Raw genomic sequence first — 16,916 nt, 5'->3', positions numbered from 1 at the left:
TCTATCATTATTCTAAATTTGCTCTCTCTAAAAATGTTTATCATCATTCTAAACTATCTTTACTCTCAAAATAAGTATCATTATTCTAAACTTATTATCCATAAAAATAGATAAAATGTTCACTTAAAACATTGTTCACCTCAACAAAGTCACGATATTCTGAAAGCTCTGATCATCAAAGTTTTGTTTACCACCTTGATCAAACCCGTTGTTTCTCCCTCAGATACTTTAATTGATCCAGTGGATAAATTTATTCTCCATCACGCAAATATGAGTTTTCTCTTAAGTTACGACACCACACTGCCATCCTTTCATTGACCCGCTCAATAAATTTAGGAACCGAAGAAATCAAGCAATTGATTTGAGAGAGAGATTTATTTTAATTACAAATCATGATTTCTACTGTCATGGATGATGATCGTATTTGGAATCTGCCGACGTGCTAGCAGCGGTCAATTTTGTATAAAAGTCAAATCAGCAATTTATTAATTTAAACTTTAAAATTTCTTTCTTTATTTATTTTTTCCGCCAAAAACTTGGTGGACGCGATTAGGCCTGGCCTTTCGTTATTCTTTTAATTTTCAATAACGTAACGGCATGCGTAGACACGGCCTTTCGTTTTCTCCACAATCCCCATTCTCATCCACCCCAGGACCCCAATATAATTTATAATCGGCTCCTGCAATTTAATGTATAGACTTGTTCGGTTTGCAGTTGAGAAATCTAATGTATCCAGAATTATGAGCATTGGAATAATGATGGGATACAATTATATGGTGGGTAACCCGGCCAGTAATACTACCCATCAGGGAGAAAATTCTCCGCTTCCATTTCTCGTAGGCGGAGTGGTTGCCATTGTAGCTGTGGTTGCAGTTTCCCTGTTCATTCTGGTTTGCTCTTTCATGACACAATCTGGTCAGCATGAAGAGAGCAATAATACCGCAGCCGCTGTTGAATGTGGGGAGAGCAAGAAAGATACAGAAGCTAATGTTATGGTGATTATGGCAGGAGATGAAAGACCTACTTTCCTTGGAAGGCCTGCAATATTGTGTAGAGCCGGAGACATGGACACTACGGTTTGACAATTTCTTGCAATAGTAAATTGGCCAACTGATGAGCAAGGGGATTTCCTTGCAGAAATATCAGGTAGCGAAACATTCTGTAAATATATTTAGGAGATATTGCTGGAATGCTAAGGAAGTATCTTTATTTCTCTAGTATTTTTGACAAGATATTGCCATCTCTTACTAAGGCATGATATTGAATCGTATCGGAATCCATCTCTGTTGGCGACTAGTTTAACCCAAAATAAAAATAAAAACGAAGAATTTAGTAATTTACTGATATGCCTGGCTTGTTTAAAAGAGCTGAGTCCTTTTCAAATAAGTTTGAACATAAAGTTATTTAAATATTTCTTTCTACTCGAAATAATATTCAGTTATTTATTCTTTTAAAATTTAAGTGATTCATAATTTTAAGATTTTTCAAAAGTTGTATTGTGTAATAAGTCTATTACTTAGTCAATATGACAAGCACTTATTCACATGGAATACTTGAAAAATATTCAATAAGACACTCAAGTTATAGTGTTGTTGAAAAATGAATTTTTACATAATACTAAAAACCAAAAATATTTGTTTTTCAAATTTGCATGAGCAAAATTAATAATGGTATATAGCTCCAAGGTTAGCTTAATCCAGGGAGACTTCGTCTTTAGAGAAATTTTGGGTTAGCTTAATCCAGGGAGACTTCGTACTTAGAGCAACCTTGTTATTGAAAAATAGTGGGTTCAATCCTTTAAACATTGTCAAGATCAGGGTACGTGGTTGAACTAACAACCATAAGAAGTGATCAATTCTCTCGACATTGCCACAACCATAACAAGTGATCGATTCACAACCACTTTGAAGTGATCGACATTACAGCAACCAACCAACCACCCAAAGTGATCAATTCTCTCTGTTATACTCCTATACCAATAGGTGTCATATTTCATGATTGACATATGTTCATCCCTTTCCTTGTAGTAAAAGTTTTCCATATTATAAAAAAAAAAAGTAAAAAAATGTAAAAAATGTAAAGAGGGTATGCCCTAAAAAACAATCAAATAGTAAAAAGAATAAAATGGTAAAAAAAGTGAAATAAATGAATCCGAAATAAAGAAAGACTAGGAAAGTGTGCAAATCCAAAATGCCACTATTGTTTCATTTTTTGTAAATAAAGCATCGTGTGCAGCTTGTTAATTCATGGCACAATTGATGACTGGCCAAACAACTTAACCTTGGCTAGTTTATGTTTTGAATTTCTTGTTTTAGAGATAGAGAATAAAAATCTGACCAAACTGTTTAATTTTGACAGATAAGTAGATAGGTAGAGAAGCAAAGGAGCTCAACTGTTAAATCTGAGCCCTTGGATGTAATAAAAGTTGATGAGGGTTTGCTAGTCCAAGTGCACCCAAAGAAAGAAAGAAAAAATGCCAGGCAAAGTAGGCAGGGTAGGTAGAATGGTGTTGCAGAATGACACTTGTGATAATATTTTATCTCTAAATGTGTTAATCTTATCTCTATCACAAGTACATGGCAGACATTACACTTAGAGTAGCTCAAGCAAGACAAGATTCAATAACTAATTCCCCTTCATGTTTTTCTCTAATCATTTACTAATTTCCCCCACTAAAATATTAAGAACCTGTTCTTAATATCTCTCATAAGCCATTCATTCCATTTCATAAACGTTTCCTAAGTAGGACCCTACCTTATTTTTGAAAATGCATAATTTCACCCATAAACCCCATTTCCACTTTAGCCTAAGTCTAAAAAATACACGTGTTTTTATACTTAGCGTGCATTCATTTACATAAGTCATATTAACCCTAACTTTTATCATATAAATCCTTTGCTATATACCCTTCCCCGTAATATGTAAAAACATTAACGAGCCCTGATATAATAAATATCCCTCCCCTCGTTAACTATAATCGTAGCACCATTTTAAAAATGGAATTGATAAACTTATTTGAAGTTTATTAAGAACCATAGCCTTCACCGCACGCTCAAAGGGTTAATTAACCTCCGGTTGATTAATAACCAAATCCCCCCGCCCAATCAAAACAATCCCGATATATTAAAACACAGTTTATTATAAACCGGGCCCGCTGCTTAACTTCTTGCCATATTCCATGAATGCCCGCTGTCAGATCTCTACGCATCCATCTGACGGTCGATAATTAATATCGCGCCACCCTTCATCACCGCTGTTTAACTCGTGGGGAACTGGTGGTTTTTGCGCCCGTACTCTGCCACGCATTGCCCATCCAGGGTGATCGCTCGCCCTCTGCCCAAACCTGCCCAGCCCCAAAAGCGGTGCTGGCAAAACCACTTACCACCACCATCCGCTGACGTCACCCGCCATGTCATATGTCCTCTTGCTGACATCACCTACCATGTCACCCGCCACGTCATCTGCTCCCGTACTCCCGCTGATGTCATCCGTATTGCTTACGTCATCCGTCCATTAAATTCAAAAATTCCCGCCAAAACTTCATTTCGTCGAATAAAAGGGCAAAATTGTCATTCTACGATATTTTTGTGCATATCGCGCTCCAGGAATGAAATCGACCGAGTCTGTATTTCCATGTTTTCCAACTAGAAAGGCTACATTGACAAGCTCGCGGCCATTCAAACTGCAGCATGCAGTTTTCCTCTGTAAACACATGTACCTTTTTCAGCTATCTTCAACAATCATCTATCAGTGCATCACTTGCCACGACTTCTCAGCAATCTCCGTAGGAAATTTGTGTACCAGCCACAGAAAGTCTAAAAGAAATGAATTGGAAGGCGCAGAACAACCTCCAGTATCCCAAACAAATAGGTGTTTATCCATAGCGGTGCTGTTACCCTTGAGAAAATGGAAATTTTGGGCTAAATATCAGACAATGATGAGCATGGGAAAGCGCATTAAAGAGTTTCAGTTCAACATTAAAGTGTATTCGATCAGCGATAAAGATGTCAGAGAAGAATTAAAAGCAGTAGAGAAGAATTAATGAGTATCAGGTCAGAATTAAAGAGCAATCGGCGCAGAGTTATTGCAGAGGATAGCTGCAAGCCGAACCCTAAAGGCCTGCATCCAGCACAACATTAGTTATCTGTTTCTATTTTACTTGTAAATTATTATTAGTCATCCTATATATTATCTCACAGCTGTTATGAGATATTTGTTGTACATATTTTGTTGCATAAATACCCCCTCCATTATAGGATTGTGGGGGGGAGGGTGTGGATTCTTATACTTTGCTGTAATACTGAAATTTTGGAATAAAGAGCTGTTGGAATCAACTGTTGTTTGGCCTACTGGATGAAGAATTAAAGCAGAGGACTTGTCACAGATTTCTTGAATCAACCTTCGGATCAATAAGTCCCCTATATCTTGTGTTTTACAGTTTTCTTGTTTATTATATCATCTGTGTCTCCTAAACTGAATGATAAAGAAAATGGTTAATTTTAGAATATGCTTGATTGCACTTTGTTTTTAGTCTTTATTGTTCTCTGTGTTTTCTTCAGAATTAGAATAAGCAGTGAAATCTTAATTGCTCTTGTTTCCTGATTCTTTCATGTTGATTATTTGTTAAAGAATCCTTAATTGCTCCTTATTAGTAATCATCCATTTTCCCTTTTTAAATAGGTTGAAGGATTCTTAACTGTCATTCACCCAATTTCAGCCGATTCCATCTATTTCAATCCTTCATTTGTTCCCTGTTTGACTACCTTGCTCTGTGAAGCCACCCTCTGTTAAGAAACCAAATCCAGAAAGCCTTTTCTTTGACTCCATTAGCCCAATGGACTGAACTGCTCTGTTTTACCTCTCTATTCTATTGAATCCCACCACCCAAACTCAAAACAAAACCCTTGAACTTCATAACTAGCCTAATACCTTTAAAAAAAAAGCTAAATCATAAAGAGAGAGCCCTCTCTGGATACAGATTGGCTAGATTCTGTATTTAAAAGATTGGTGTGTGGTTACCTCGGCATCCTTCCCTTTCTTACAACTTTGGGGAAAATTTGAGTGCTAACATCATTGACGACTCCACTAGGGAACTGAATAATTGTTTGTTAATATTATTTTCTACATAAACTACAGATGAAGCGTAAAGTCAGCCAGGTAGCCTTTGAAATGTTTTTGCTTTGCAAATGTAGAAGTAAATGAATGCTGCTTCAGTCTATCTTCGGTCTAGTTTATGGATTGAACATCTGGTTCCAAATACCTTGATCAGTTCCTCTTTTCAAAAATTCTTTAGGAAATTTCAAAACTCCCACATCTAAAAACCTCCTAAAAAACACTGTTAAAGTTGTATTGTCAAATCTATTTTAAGACAAAACCAAAAACACACCTAGAAAACTGGCTACAGAAAAGATTCATTACACCAGATCAAATCCTGATCCTAATCCCCCACCTGTGTTTGGAAACCCTAATCTGATTCCTAGGATTCTTAGAAGACTAGGGAGCTAAGAAAATTCTGCTAGTTCTCGGCCTCTATACAGATCAAGATCCTGTCTTGTGAGATGGATCTACCCTCAGAATGAACCTTTTGATAAGCATTTTGAAAACTCTTTATTTGAGACCTTTTTAGAATCTAGGTTAACCCACACAGTTCAAAATCCAATATTCATAGAAAATTTGCAGATCGAAGTTGTTACTTCACACCTTGACAAGCAGTTGCAAAACTCCATTCAATCCGAGCTTACCTCTGAAAGAACACCCAACCTTTCTGTGATTACTACAGCTTCTTCAATTTCACCATCAACACCTCCAACTACCCTTTGCACTCCTCCATCTAGAACACACATTCCCATTGTTATCCCTACTCCTCCAGTTGTCACATCTATTTTTGCAACCATGGCAAACCGATATACTCCCCTAAACGTACTTGCCAATCCAGGGGTTATGCCCCAAGACTATCAAAGTAAAATCCCTTCTTTTGACGGTACTGGCAATTACACAGCTCAACAACATACCAATAAAATGATCGACTATTTTGAAAAATATGAGGTTGATGATGATGATGTTAGAATGAAAGTATTTGTTCAAAGTTTAACTGGAGATGTTAGAACCTGGTTTAGAACCCTCCATGCAAACAGTACCAATGACACACAAGCTCTTTATCATACTTTCTTGAATAGATGGGAAAAGAAGAAAGATCATCTCCACATTTTATCAAAATATGAAAACCTAAGAAGAGGCACAGAAGAAACTGTCCAAGATTACTGTACCAGATTCAATAATGTCTACAATACTATTTCTCAAAATATCAGACCTCCTCCAGATTTGGCCTTGATCAAATTCCCTGATGCATTTGATTCTGATATGGCATACCAACTTAGGGAAAGAGTTTCTCGAAACTTAAAAGAGATGCAGAGTATAGCTGTCAGTGTTGAGGCTCACCTGATATCGAAACGGTTTAGAGCCAGAGCTAAAAGGAGAATACCTTTCAAAGAAGAACCTTCTACCTTTGAACAGAAATTAGATGTGATTATTAAAGGAATGGATAGAATTGGATATAGAGTAGAAACAATCGAGAGAAAATCCATTTGGGATGGTCAACCAAGCATTACTGGGAGAAATTCAAATTTCAGGAAGAACCAACATCCTAACACTCGAAAGATGGGGCCTGACCAAAATATTAGACCCCCATTTCAAGAAAATTATGCTAAAGCCTCAACTTCTAATGAACCAATAGAAGACACTCAAATTAGTTTGATGGGACTCAATAATGAACAACAAGTTTTCTTGACCCAAGAGGATCAAGAAGCTCACATTCTTAAACAATTCCCAACCCAGTCAGATGAAACATTTGACTTTAGGGAGGGATATGATACAACGATTTATGAGGTCCACAACAATACAATTTGAGGAGCAGAAGAACAGATGTCCCTGAAACCAGTAAACAGAAAGATACCAAGCAGCCTAACAAAGGTAAGATCAGCACCCCCTCTGTACATATTCTTTCTAAAACAGATCCTAACCCTAATAACCCTATTGTTGAAGATGTATCAGATAATCAGCCACCTAACAGACAACCTTCCACTACTATTCCTTCTAAAGGAAAAGTAGGAGAACCTCTAGAACTTGATTTGAAAGCAATTTCAGCCCATAATCCCACTCCTGAAGAGGAGAAAAATGCAGAAAATCCAGCTATCTGAAATACAAGAACTCAGACCGAAAAACCTTTCAATCTTGAGACAGAAGTAGGCAAACTAAAGATAGTTGTTCCATTATCAGAATTAGCTAAACATGATGTCTACAGAAGTCAAATCAGTAGATCACTCAAAATTTCTGTGAACGAAGATTTAGTAAACGTTTTTGATGACCAACCTGAACTGATATTTGGCCCTGGAGTAAATGGAAAAACAGTAGAGGGAGAAGTTCCTCCTTTCTATGTGGGTTTAAACATACATGATAAAATACTCCATAATGCCATGTTTGATTTTGGTGCTTCCCATAACTTAAAGCCTAAATATGTAATGGAGAGGTTAGACCTTGACATCACCAGGCCATATAAAGACCTTTTCTCTTTTGATTCAAGCTAGGCCAAATGTTTGGGTTTAATCAAAGACTTATGTGAGTCACTAGTTCAATATCCCGCCAAAACCATCTTAATGGACATAGTAGTAGTTGATATTCCACCAAAGTATGGCATGTTATTGTCTAGATCTTGGGATGCAAAGCTTCAAGGATCTTTATAGTTAGAGATGTCTTACGTTACTATTTCAGTGTTTGGTCAATCCAAGAGACTATACAGAGAAACCTTAATGAAGTATGTAGTAAGTAGCCAAGAGAAACCTCAGAATTTCCCTATCTACTCAGTGCATTCAGATATGGATTCTTTTATCCTTTACAATGCTGAAATTGATCCCCCACATGAAATAAAACTTCTAGCAGATGAAATGTTAGGCCCCTATACTACTAGTGTAACCCCTTATTGTTATTAGTATAACCCACTTATTATATTGATGTACCCATGTAGTGCCCATATTGTTACTATTGTGCCCCATAGAAGCCCACTATTGTTATTATTGTGCCCTTACATTATTATTGTTATGTCGGCTCTGATTATGTTATGACCCCTTAGACTCCTATATATAGAAAGGAGGTCTTTTCATTTGTATCATCCAAGAATTGTTCATTTATGTAATGTAAAGGAGGTTTCCCCCTCGAAGAGGCTGAATTCTAAGGCATTGATATATCTTTTCTATCTTTTCTTGAGCTGGTTACATAACATTTGGTATCAGAGCTTTGGATTCTAGGGTTTCGATGCTCCAAACAGGTCATCGTGGCATTTTCGCTATAAATTTTTTTCTGTGACGTTTCAGAAGTCGTAAAAAAAACCCATTTGAGAAGAGATCGCGCTGAACCTTGGATCCGAATTTCAGATCTTTTCGCGCGATATTTACGGAGATATGATCTAAGGAAGTTGGTCTTTTTGTAGACTCCTGAATTACATTCCAAACAAGTGACCTGGGGAAAATCGTCATAACTTTCTTTCTGAGCATCGGATTCAAATTTCGCAAGAAGGTACAGAAAGAGGACGAACTATAGTTTGCTTTTATATATTGTTCAAAGTCAAATATTGAAATAGTGACACGTGGGACTTCATACAAGTTCGCTCTACTGAACTAGTCTACAATCAGGTCACTGCGGGAGATTGTGCATAACTCTTTCTTGGAGAATCCAATTTGGATCAGACTAGTGGGATTGGAAAGAGGACACAGAAGGATACTACAGGTTGCAATTTCAGAACTTAAAGATCAAAAAGTACAGAGTTACAGTCGTTTGAAGGTCGAGCTCCTAAAATCAAGAAAAATCAAGATCAGGAAGTTTGATGGCAAGGATCCAGTAAATTGGATACTTCAGATGGAGCAATATTTTGATATACATGGTGTACAACTATTACAAAATGTATGTATTGCATCTTCATATTTAGAACCAGATCAATTTTTATGGTACAAAGGGCTTTGTTCTCGTAAACAACTTGTTACGTGGTCAATTTTCACGGAGGAAATGATAGCACATTATGAGGATACAAAGAGCAACACCTTCTTTAGAGCAACACCACAACAATTGGAAAGAGTAAAAGGGATTTGTGACATAGTGGAAAGCAAAATTATGGAAACCAGGAAGCGTACCCCTCACAACTATAAAGATGGAAGTGTTGTTTCTCCTAGCCTTCCACAACCTACAAAGGTAACACCACAACAATTGGAAGAAAAAAGTGAAAAAGGGCTTTGTTACAATTGTGATAGCAAATGCACTAAAGGTCATAAGTGTGCTAAGAAGAAATTATTTTACATAGAATATGAAGAGGAGGACGAAAAGGATCAAGAAACATCAAAAGAAGAAGATATACGCCAGGACCCCACCCCAGAGAAAGAAGAAACGAATCAGACCATACCTTGTAAAGCATTGGAAAGAATTACTACTCCTCAAACTCTCAAGATAGAAGGACATATCAAGAAGAAAAAGGTGCAAGAAGTGAAAGATCACATCGAGAAAGAAGAAATGAATCCAACCATATCTTGTAATTCATTGTTCGAAATTACCACTCCTCAAACTATCAAGATAGATGGACATATCAATAAGAAAAATGTTCAAGAAGTGAAAGATCACATCGAGCATCAAGAAATGAATCCGACCATATCTTGTAAAGGATTGGAAGAAATTACCACTCCTCAACCTCTAGAGATAGAAGGACATATCAAGAAGAAAAAGGTTCAAGAAGTGAAAGATCACATTGAGCATCAACAACAAGTTCTCCAACTTTTAAAGGATAACGCCACTTCGGTGCAAAATCAAATGAAACAACAGGTAGATCAACATCGTAGTGAAAAATGTTTTGATGTAGGTGATTGGTTATTTTTACTGCTACATCTCAAGCAAGCTATTTATGAGAAGGAAATGTTGGCAATACTACATGCACTTAAAAAATGGCAACCTTACCGAATGGGAAGACTCTTCAAGGATGAGGATGTGGAAGCATTGTTTTGTGCTATTTCTATTATCCAACCAGATTGGATAAACAAAGAAAGGGATGAATGGAATAAGGACAAAGAAGTATGGCCACTTATTCAAAAGTTGCAAAAGATCCCAATTCAAACAATATTGCCAGAAATTGAAGAGGAACAGAAAATCATATTGGAACCTGGGGCAGTCATAGAAACAAGAACCCGACAGCTACGAAATCGATCAATTTCAGAGTATCTCATCAAGTGGAAGCACTTACCCACTGAAGATTCCACATGGGAGGACAAGAATTTTATACAGAAGCATCAAGAACTACTCAAGCGTTGAGGACAACGCTTTTTGAAGGAGAGGGGCATGTTAGGCCCCTATACTACTAGTGTAACCCCTTATTGTTATTAGTACAACCCACTTATTATATTGATATACCCATGTAGTGCCCATATTGTTACTATTGTGCCCCATAGAAGCCCACTATTGTTATTATTGTGCCCTTACATTATTATTGTTATGTCGGCTCTGATTATGTTACGACCCCTTAGACTCCTATATATAGAAAGGAGGTCTTTTCATTTGTATCATCCAAGAATTGTTCATTTATGTAATGTAAAGGAGGTTGCCCCCTCGAAGAGGCTGAATTCTAAGGCGTTGATATATCTTTTCTATCTTTTCTTGAGGTGGTTTCATAACATGAAACATAAAAAAATTGCAAATGAAAGGTCTAGGTTCCGAATCCAAGAAATTTCTGAAAATCATGAAACATCAGATAAACCAGAAAAATCTGAAAAACCAAATCTCCCTATTGAACAGATCTCTGAAACTCCAGATATTAATTATGAACATGAAATCCTTTGGTACTTAGAATTTGATAGTTCTGTGAACAAATTAGGAGCAGGCGCAGGAGTCTGGGTGCGCAATCTTGAAAGCAATTATGCTGAGGGTCATGCTTACAGATTAAACTTTAGATGCACTAATAATGTGGTTGAATATGAAGCTCTGTTGCTAGGTCTTAAACTAGTCAAGAAATTGGGAGCAACTAGTGTCAGTCTTGGGAGATTTTGATTTAATCATTCAACAGATAAAATGGAAGTTCTTAACAAATGATTCCAGATTAAGAGAGTACAGAGGAACATCTATAGAGATCCTCAATACATTTCTAGAAACTTAGCTTGCGAAAATCCCGAGAAAACATAACTTGCAAGCTCATAGCCTGGCAATGTTTGCTAGCACCTATAAATTACCATTTAAACCAAATCATCAATTCACAGCAGAAATTAGACACAAGCTAGCCATATCTGATAATGTGAAGAACTGGCAAGTGTTTGACAATGATAATCAGATCAACAAATTTTTAACCCTAGAAGAGGAATTTTCCAGCACTAACGCAGATGGAGATACAGTTAGTGAGCTTGATCCAGCAAATCAGATACAAATAGACATTTCAGCAAATAATGCAACTCAAGTGCTTCATTCAGCGAAATTTACCAAAAAGGAAATACAAGATCTTAAAGAAACATATGTTGATGAGATTATTGAAGGAGAATTTGAAATTATCAATTTGAAAGACAATCACTTGTTCAAAGGATTAACTCCTTTGGAAGATCTCTTTGATTGCAACGATATTCCAAAGAAACCCCAGATGGAACCTCCAAAAGCAGACATTGAAGACCATAACATAGGAGCTGAAAAGAAATTTCTAAAAATGGTAAAATTGTCCAAATCTTTGCCCCGTGATAAAAAACTTAAGTATGTTGAACTGATCAAAGAATTCCAGGATGTTTTTGCCTGGAGATATGAAGACCTGAAATGTTATGACACCTCTGTAATTCAACATACAATACCCCTTAAGGAAAATAAAAAACCATTCAAACAAAAGCTCAGAAGAATCAACCCTGTGCCGCTTCCTTTAATTGAAAAAGAAATCAAACGAATGCATGATGCACGGATAATTGATCAATCAGATTTTCATAGTGGGTGTCCAATTTAGTGCCTACAAGGAAGAAAACAGGAGAAAACAGATTATGTGTTGACTTAAGAAATATAAAAAAGGTTTCTTTGAAGGACAATTACCCTTTACCTAAGATGGATCATATTTCACAAAGAGTAGTAGGTGCTTCTATGATTTCACTTTTGGATGGGTTTTCAGGTTTTAATCAGATTCTGGTTCATCCTGATGACCAAGAAAAGACTACATTTACAACACCATGTGGTACATTCAAATATGTTAAAATGCCATTCGGACTTAAGAATGCAGGGGCAACCTTTCAACGAGCAATGGACATAGCTTTTGCAAAAGAAATTCACGATTTTTTGGTTATATATCTAGATGACCTTACTGTTCTTTCTAGATCAGATCAACAACATTTAGGTCATTTGAGACAAGTATTTTTGAAGTGCAGAAAGTATGGTATTTCCTTAAATCCTAAAAAGTCCTTGTTTGGTCTAGAAGAAGGAAAAATGTTAGGCCATATCATCTCTAAAGATAGCATAAGAATTGATCCTGTTAGAATAGAAGCTATTCTGCAAGTACCCCACCGCAGAAATATCAAAGAAATTCAAGCTTTCCTAGGAAAGATTAAGTTTTTAAGAAGATTCATACCTAATTTGGCTGAATTAATTAGGTTGTTGAACAATATGTTAAAAAAGGATTCAAAGGTTAAATGGACAGTAGAAGCCAAACAAGAATTTGAAGAAATTCAAATGGCTTTGACCAGAACACCAGTCCTCACAAGTCCATAGTTCGATAAAGACTTCATAATTTTCTCATTTACATCAGTACACACTATAGCAGCTGCTTTACTCCAAAAAGATGATTAAGGATGTGAAAAACCCATAACATTTTTTAGTAAAGCACTTAGAGATACACCTCTGAACTACAAAATCATGGAAAAACAAGCTTTTCCACTTGTGAAAACTATTAAAGACTTCAGAGTTTATATTTTGTACTCCCATGTAGTAGCTTATGTACCAAATGCTATTTTCAAAGACATCTTGACTCAGAATGGAATTGAAGGCAAACGATATATATATATATATATATATATATATATATATATATATATATATATATATATATATCTATATCTATATATATATATATATATATATATATATATTTATATATATATATTTATATATTTGTTTCAGTCATAATATATTTGAGTACGATATTGAAATAAAACCTACAAAGCTGATAAAATGACAGGGATTGGCTAAACTCATGGCTGAAACAAACTTTCAAGCCCTGGATATTAATGAACTAGATAATGAACAGGAGTTGGCGACTCCACAAATCAGCCAAGCCTTCTTAGAATCACCTTGGTATGCTAATATAATTCATGTATTATTAAACCTGTAGGCTCCTCGAGGGTTATTCAGAACAAAGAAAAGGTTTTTAAAGATGAAAGCTTCTGAATTATATATTTTAGATAATGCTCTCTTTTGGAAAAATCATGAAGGTATTCTATTGAACTGTTTAATAAAAGAAGAAGCTGACAAAGTCCTCAAAGAATTTCATGCAGGGGATTGCGGTGGACACCTATACTGGAAATAAACTACAGACAAAATCCTAAGAGCTGGATTTTACTGGCCATCCTTGTTCGCTGATGTAAAGAAGTTTGTCACTACTTGCCACAAATGCCAAATTGTTGAAGGCAAAAGGAAACTGTTACCCTTACCCTTGAGATCAATTTCCACCAAAAGGCCCTTTCAACAATGGGGTTTGGACTTCATTGGAGAAATACACCATCCCTCTTCTAGCCAACATAAATAGATTCTTAGTGCCACAAATTATTTCACCAAATGGATAGAAGCCATTCCTTCTAGACAAGCCAATGATACAGTGATTATAGGATTCTTAGAAACCAACATATTGTCTAGATTTGGCTGTCTTGAAAAGATCATAACCGATAATGCTGCTGCCTTCAAGTCCAAGAAAATGATAAATTTTTGTAACAAATACCATATCACTTTAGGCCATTCCACATCCTATTACCCTCAAAGTAATGGTCTAGCTGAGTCTTCTAATAAAAGTCTAATTAATATTATTACGAAATTGTTGGAAGAGAACAAGAAAAACTAGCACAAGAAACTTACAAATGCACTATGGGAAGACAAAATTACTACAAAGAGATCTATTGGAACCAGCCACTATGAGTTAGTTTATGGCATGGAGGTTGTGTTTCCTTCATCTTTAGGAGTTTCTGTAATGAAATTACTACAAGAAGCATCAGGTGGAACCCAATGCCATTCAAAGGAGAATAAATTAGACCTTCCATTTGTAGCAGACCAGAGAAGAAGTGCACCAAAGATCCCAAGTGTTACAAGAAAAACTCAAGAAAATATTTGATAAAAGGACTAAAGCAAAATACTTCTACCTTGGAGACAAAGTTCTAAGGTGGGATTCCAAGAAAGAAGATAAAGGAAACATGGGAAGTTTGACTTTCTGTGGAAAGGGCCATTTATTATCCAGGCATTGCAAGGGAACAATACTTACTTTCTAAAGAGCTTGGATGGCACAGAAACAGAAGAAGGACCAGTGGAGGGTCGAATGATGAAACATTACTTTGATCTAGGTTTTTAATGCTTTCTGACTCTTACATGTACATACTATATCCTTGATAATGTCGCAGTTCGGATTGGATAGTAACTTGCTGCAATTGAAGCCCGAAGAGAAGGCCCTAAGCTTCATAAGTGTGTTGTCATACATACAATAAAGCTATCAACAAAGGAATATTTTAGAGCACAACAAAAGCTATTCAGAAGGCCATCTGACCTGCTGGTTTTGACTTTCCACTAGGAAAAGCCATCCCCAATTGGAGCCACTGTTATACTCCTATACCAATAAGTGTCATATTTCATGATTGACTGGTTGAGCTTTGTAATATATTCATCCCTTTCCTTGTTGCAAAGGTTTTCAATATTATAAAAAAAACTAAAAAAATGTAAAAAATGTAAAGAGGGTATGCCCTAAAAGAAAAATCAAAGGGTAAAAACAATAAAATGGCCAAAAAAGTGAAAGAAATGAATCCCAAATAAAGAAAGAAGAGGAAAGTGTGCAAGTCCAAGATGCCACTACTCTTCCATTTTCTGTAAATAAAGCATTGTGTGCAGCTTGTTAATTCATGCCACAATTGATGACTGGCCAAAGAACTTAATCTTGGCTAGTTCATGTTTTGAATTTCCTATTTTAGAGATAGAGAATAAAAATCTGACCAAACTATTTAATCTTGGCAGATAAGTAGATAGGTAGAGAAGCAAAGGAGCCCAACTGTTAAATCTGAGCCCTTGGATGTAATAAGGGCAGACTTAGGTAGGCTTACCATGGAAAGAAAAGAAAAGTTGATGAGGGTTTGCTAGTCCAAGTGCACCCAAAGAAAGAAGGAAAGAATACTAGGCAAAGTAGGTGGGGTAGGTAGAATGGTGTTGCAGAATGACACTTGTGATAAGATTTTATCTCTAAATGTGTTAATCTTATCTCTATCACAAGTACATGGTAGACATTATACTTGGAGCATCTCACGCAAGACAAGATTCAATAACTAATTCCCCTTCACGTTTTTCCCTAATCATTTACTAATTCCCCCCCTAAAATATTAAGAACCTGTTATTAATATCCCTCATAAGCCACTCATTCCATTTCATAAATGTTGCCTATGTAGGACCCTACCTTATTTTTGAAAATGTATAATATCACCCATAAACCCCATTCCCACTTTAGCCTAAGTCTAAAAATACACGTGTTTTTATACTTAGCGCGCATTCATTTTCATAAGTCATATTAACCCTAACTTTTATTATATAAATCCTTTGCTATATACCCTTCCCCGTAATATGTAAAAACATTAACAAACCCTGATATAATAAATATCCCACCCCTAGTTAACTATAACCGTAGCACCATTTCAAAAATGGAATTGATAAACTTATTTGAAGTTTATTAAAAACCATAGCCTTCACCGCACGCTCAAAGGGTTAATTAACCTCTGGTTGATTAATAACCAAATCCCCTGGCCCAATCAAAATAGTCCCGATATATTAAAAACAGTTTATTATAAACTTGAACTGTTGCTTAACCTCCCGCCATATTCCATGAGCGCCCGCCATCAGATCTCTGCCCATCAATCCGACGGTCGATAATCAATATCGCGTCACCCTTCATCACCGCTATTTAACTTGCAGGGAACCGATGGTTTTGGCGCTCGTACTCTGCCACGCATCGCCCATCTGAGGTGATCACTCACCCTCCACCCGAAATCACCCAGCCCCAAAAGTGGGGTGGGAAAAACCACTTACCACCACCATCCGCTGATGTCACCTGCCACATCATCTGTCCTCTTGCTGATGTCACCTGCCATGTCACCAGCCACATCATCTGCTCCCATACTCCCGCTAACGTCATCCATACTGCTTACATCATCTGCCCATTAAATTAAAAAATTCCTGCCAAAACTTCATTTTGTCGAATAAAAGGGCAAAATCGTCATTTTGCTATATTTTTGTGCATATCGCGCTCCAGGCATGAAATTGACCAAGTCCATATTTCCATGTTTTCCGACTAGAAAGGCTACATCGACGAGCTCATGGCCATTGAAACTGTAGCATGCAGTTTTCCCCCGTAAACACATGTACCTTTTTCAGCTATCTTCAACAATTGGCTATCAGTGCATCACTTGCCACGACTTCTCAACAATATCCGCAGGAAATTTGCGTACCAGCCACAGAAATTCTAAAAGAAAGGAATTGGAAGGTGCAGAACAACCTCTAGTATCCCAAACAAATAGGTGTTTATCCATAGCGGCGCTGTTACCCTTGGGAAAAGGGAAATTTTGGGCTAAATATCAGACAACGATGAGCAGGGGAAAGCACATTAAAGAGTATCAGTTCAACATTAAAGTGTATCAGAT

General features: G+C 36.5%; 1 protein-coding gene across 1 annotated transcript; it reads left to right on the top strand.

Annotated features, from left to right (window-relative positions):
• The first annotated feature begins 758 nt into the window (after positions 1-758).
• LOC149151710 (protein GLUTAMINE DUMPER 2-like) lies at positions 759-1,082 on the top strand. The gene has a single exon (XM_089443241.1). The coding sequence runs from the start codon at positions 759-761 to the stop codon at positions 1,080-1,082; it is 324 nt and encodes a 107-aa protein (XP_089299367.1).
• Positions 1,083-16,916: the final 15,834 nt, after the last annotated feature.

Source organism: Pinus tabuliformis, chromosome 9 (assembly GCF_031772625.1).
Source record: "Pinus tabuliformis cultivar Carrire ecotype Pingquan chromosome 9, CPIR1, whole genome shotgun sequence".
NCBI classification, from domain to species: Eukaryota; Viridiplantae; Streptophyta; class Pinopsida; order Pinales; family Pinaceae; genus Pinus; species Pinus tabuliformis.
The sequence above is the reverse complement of the archived record's forward strand: the minus strand, read 5'-3'. Positions and strand labels throughout refer to the sequence as shown.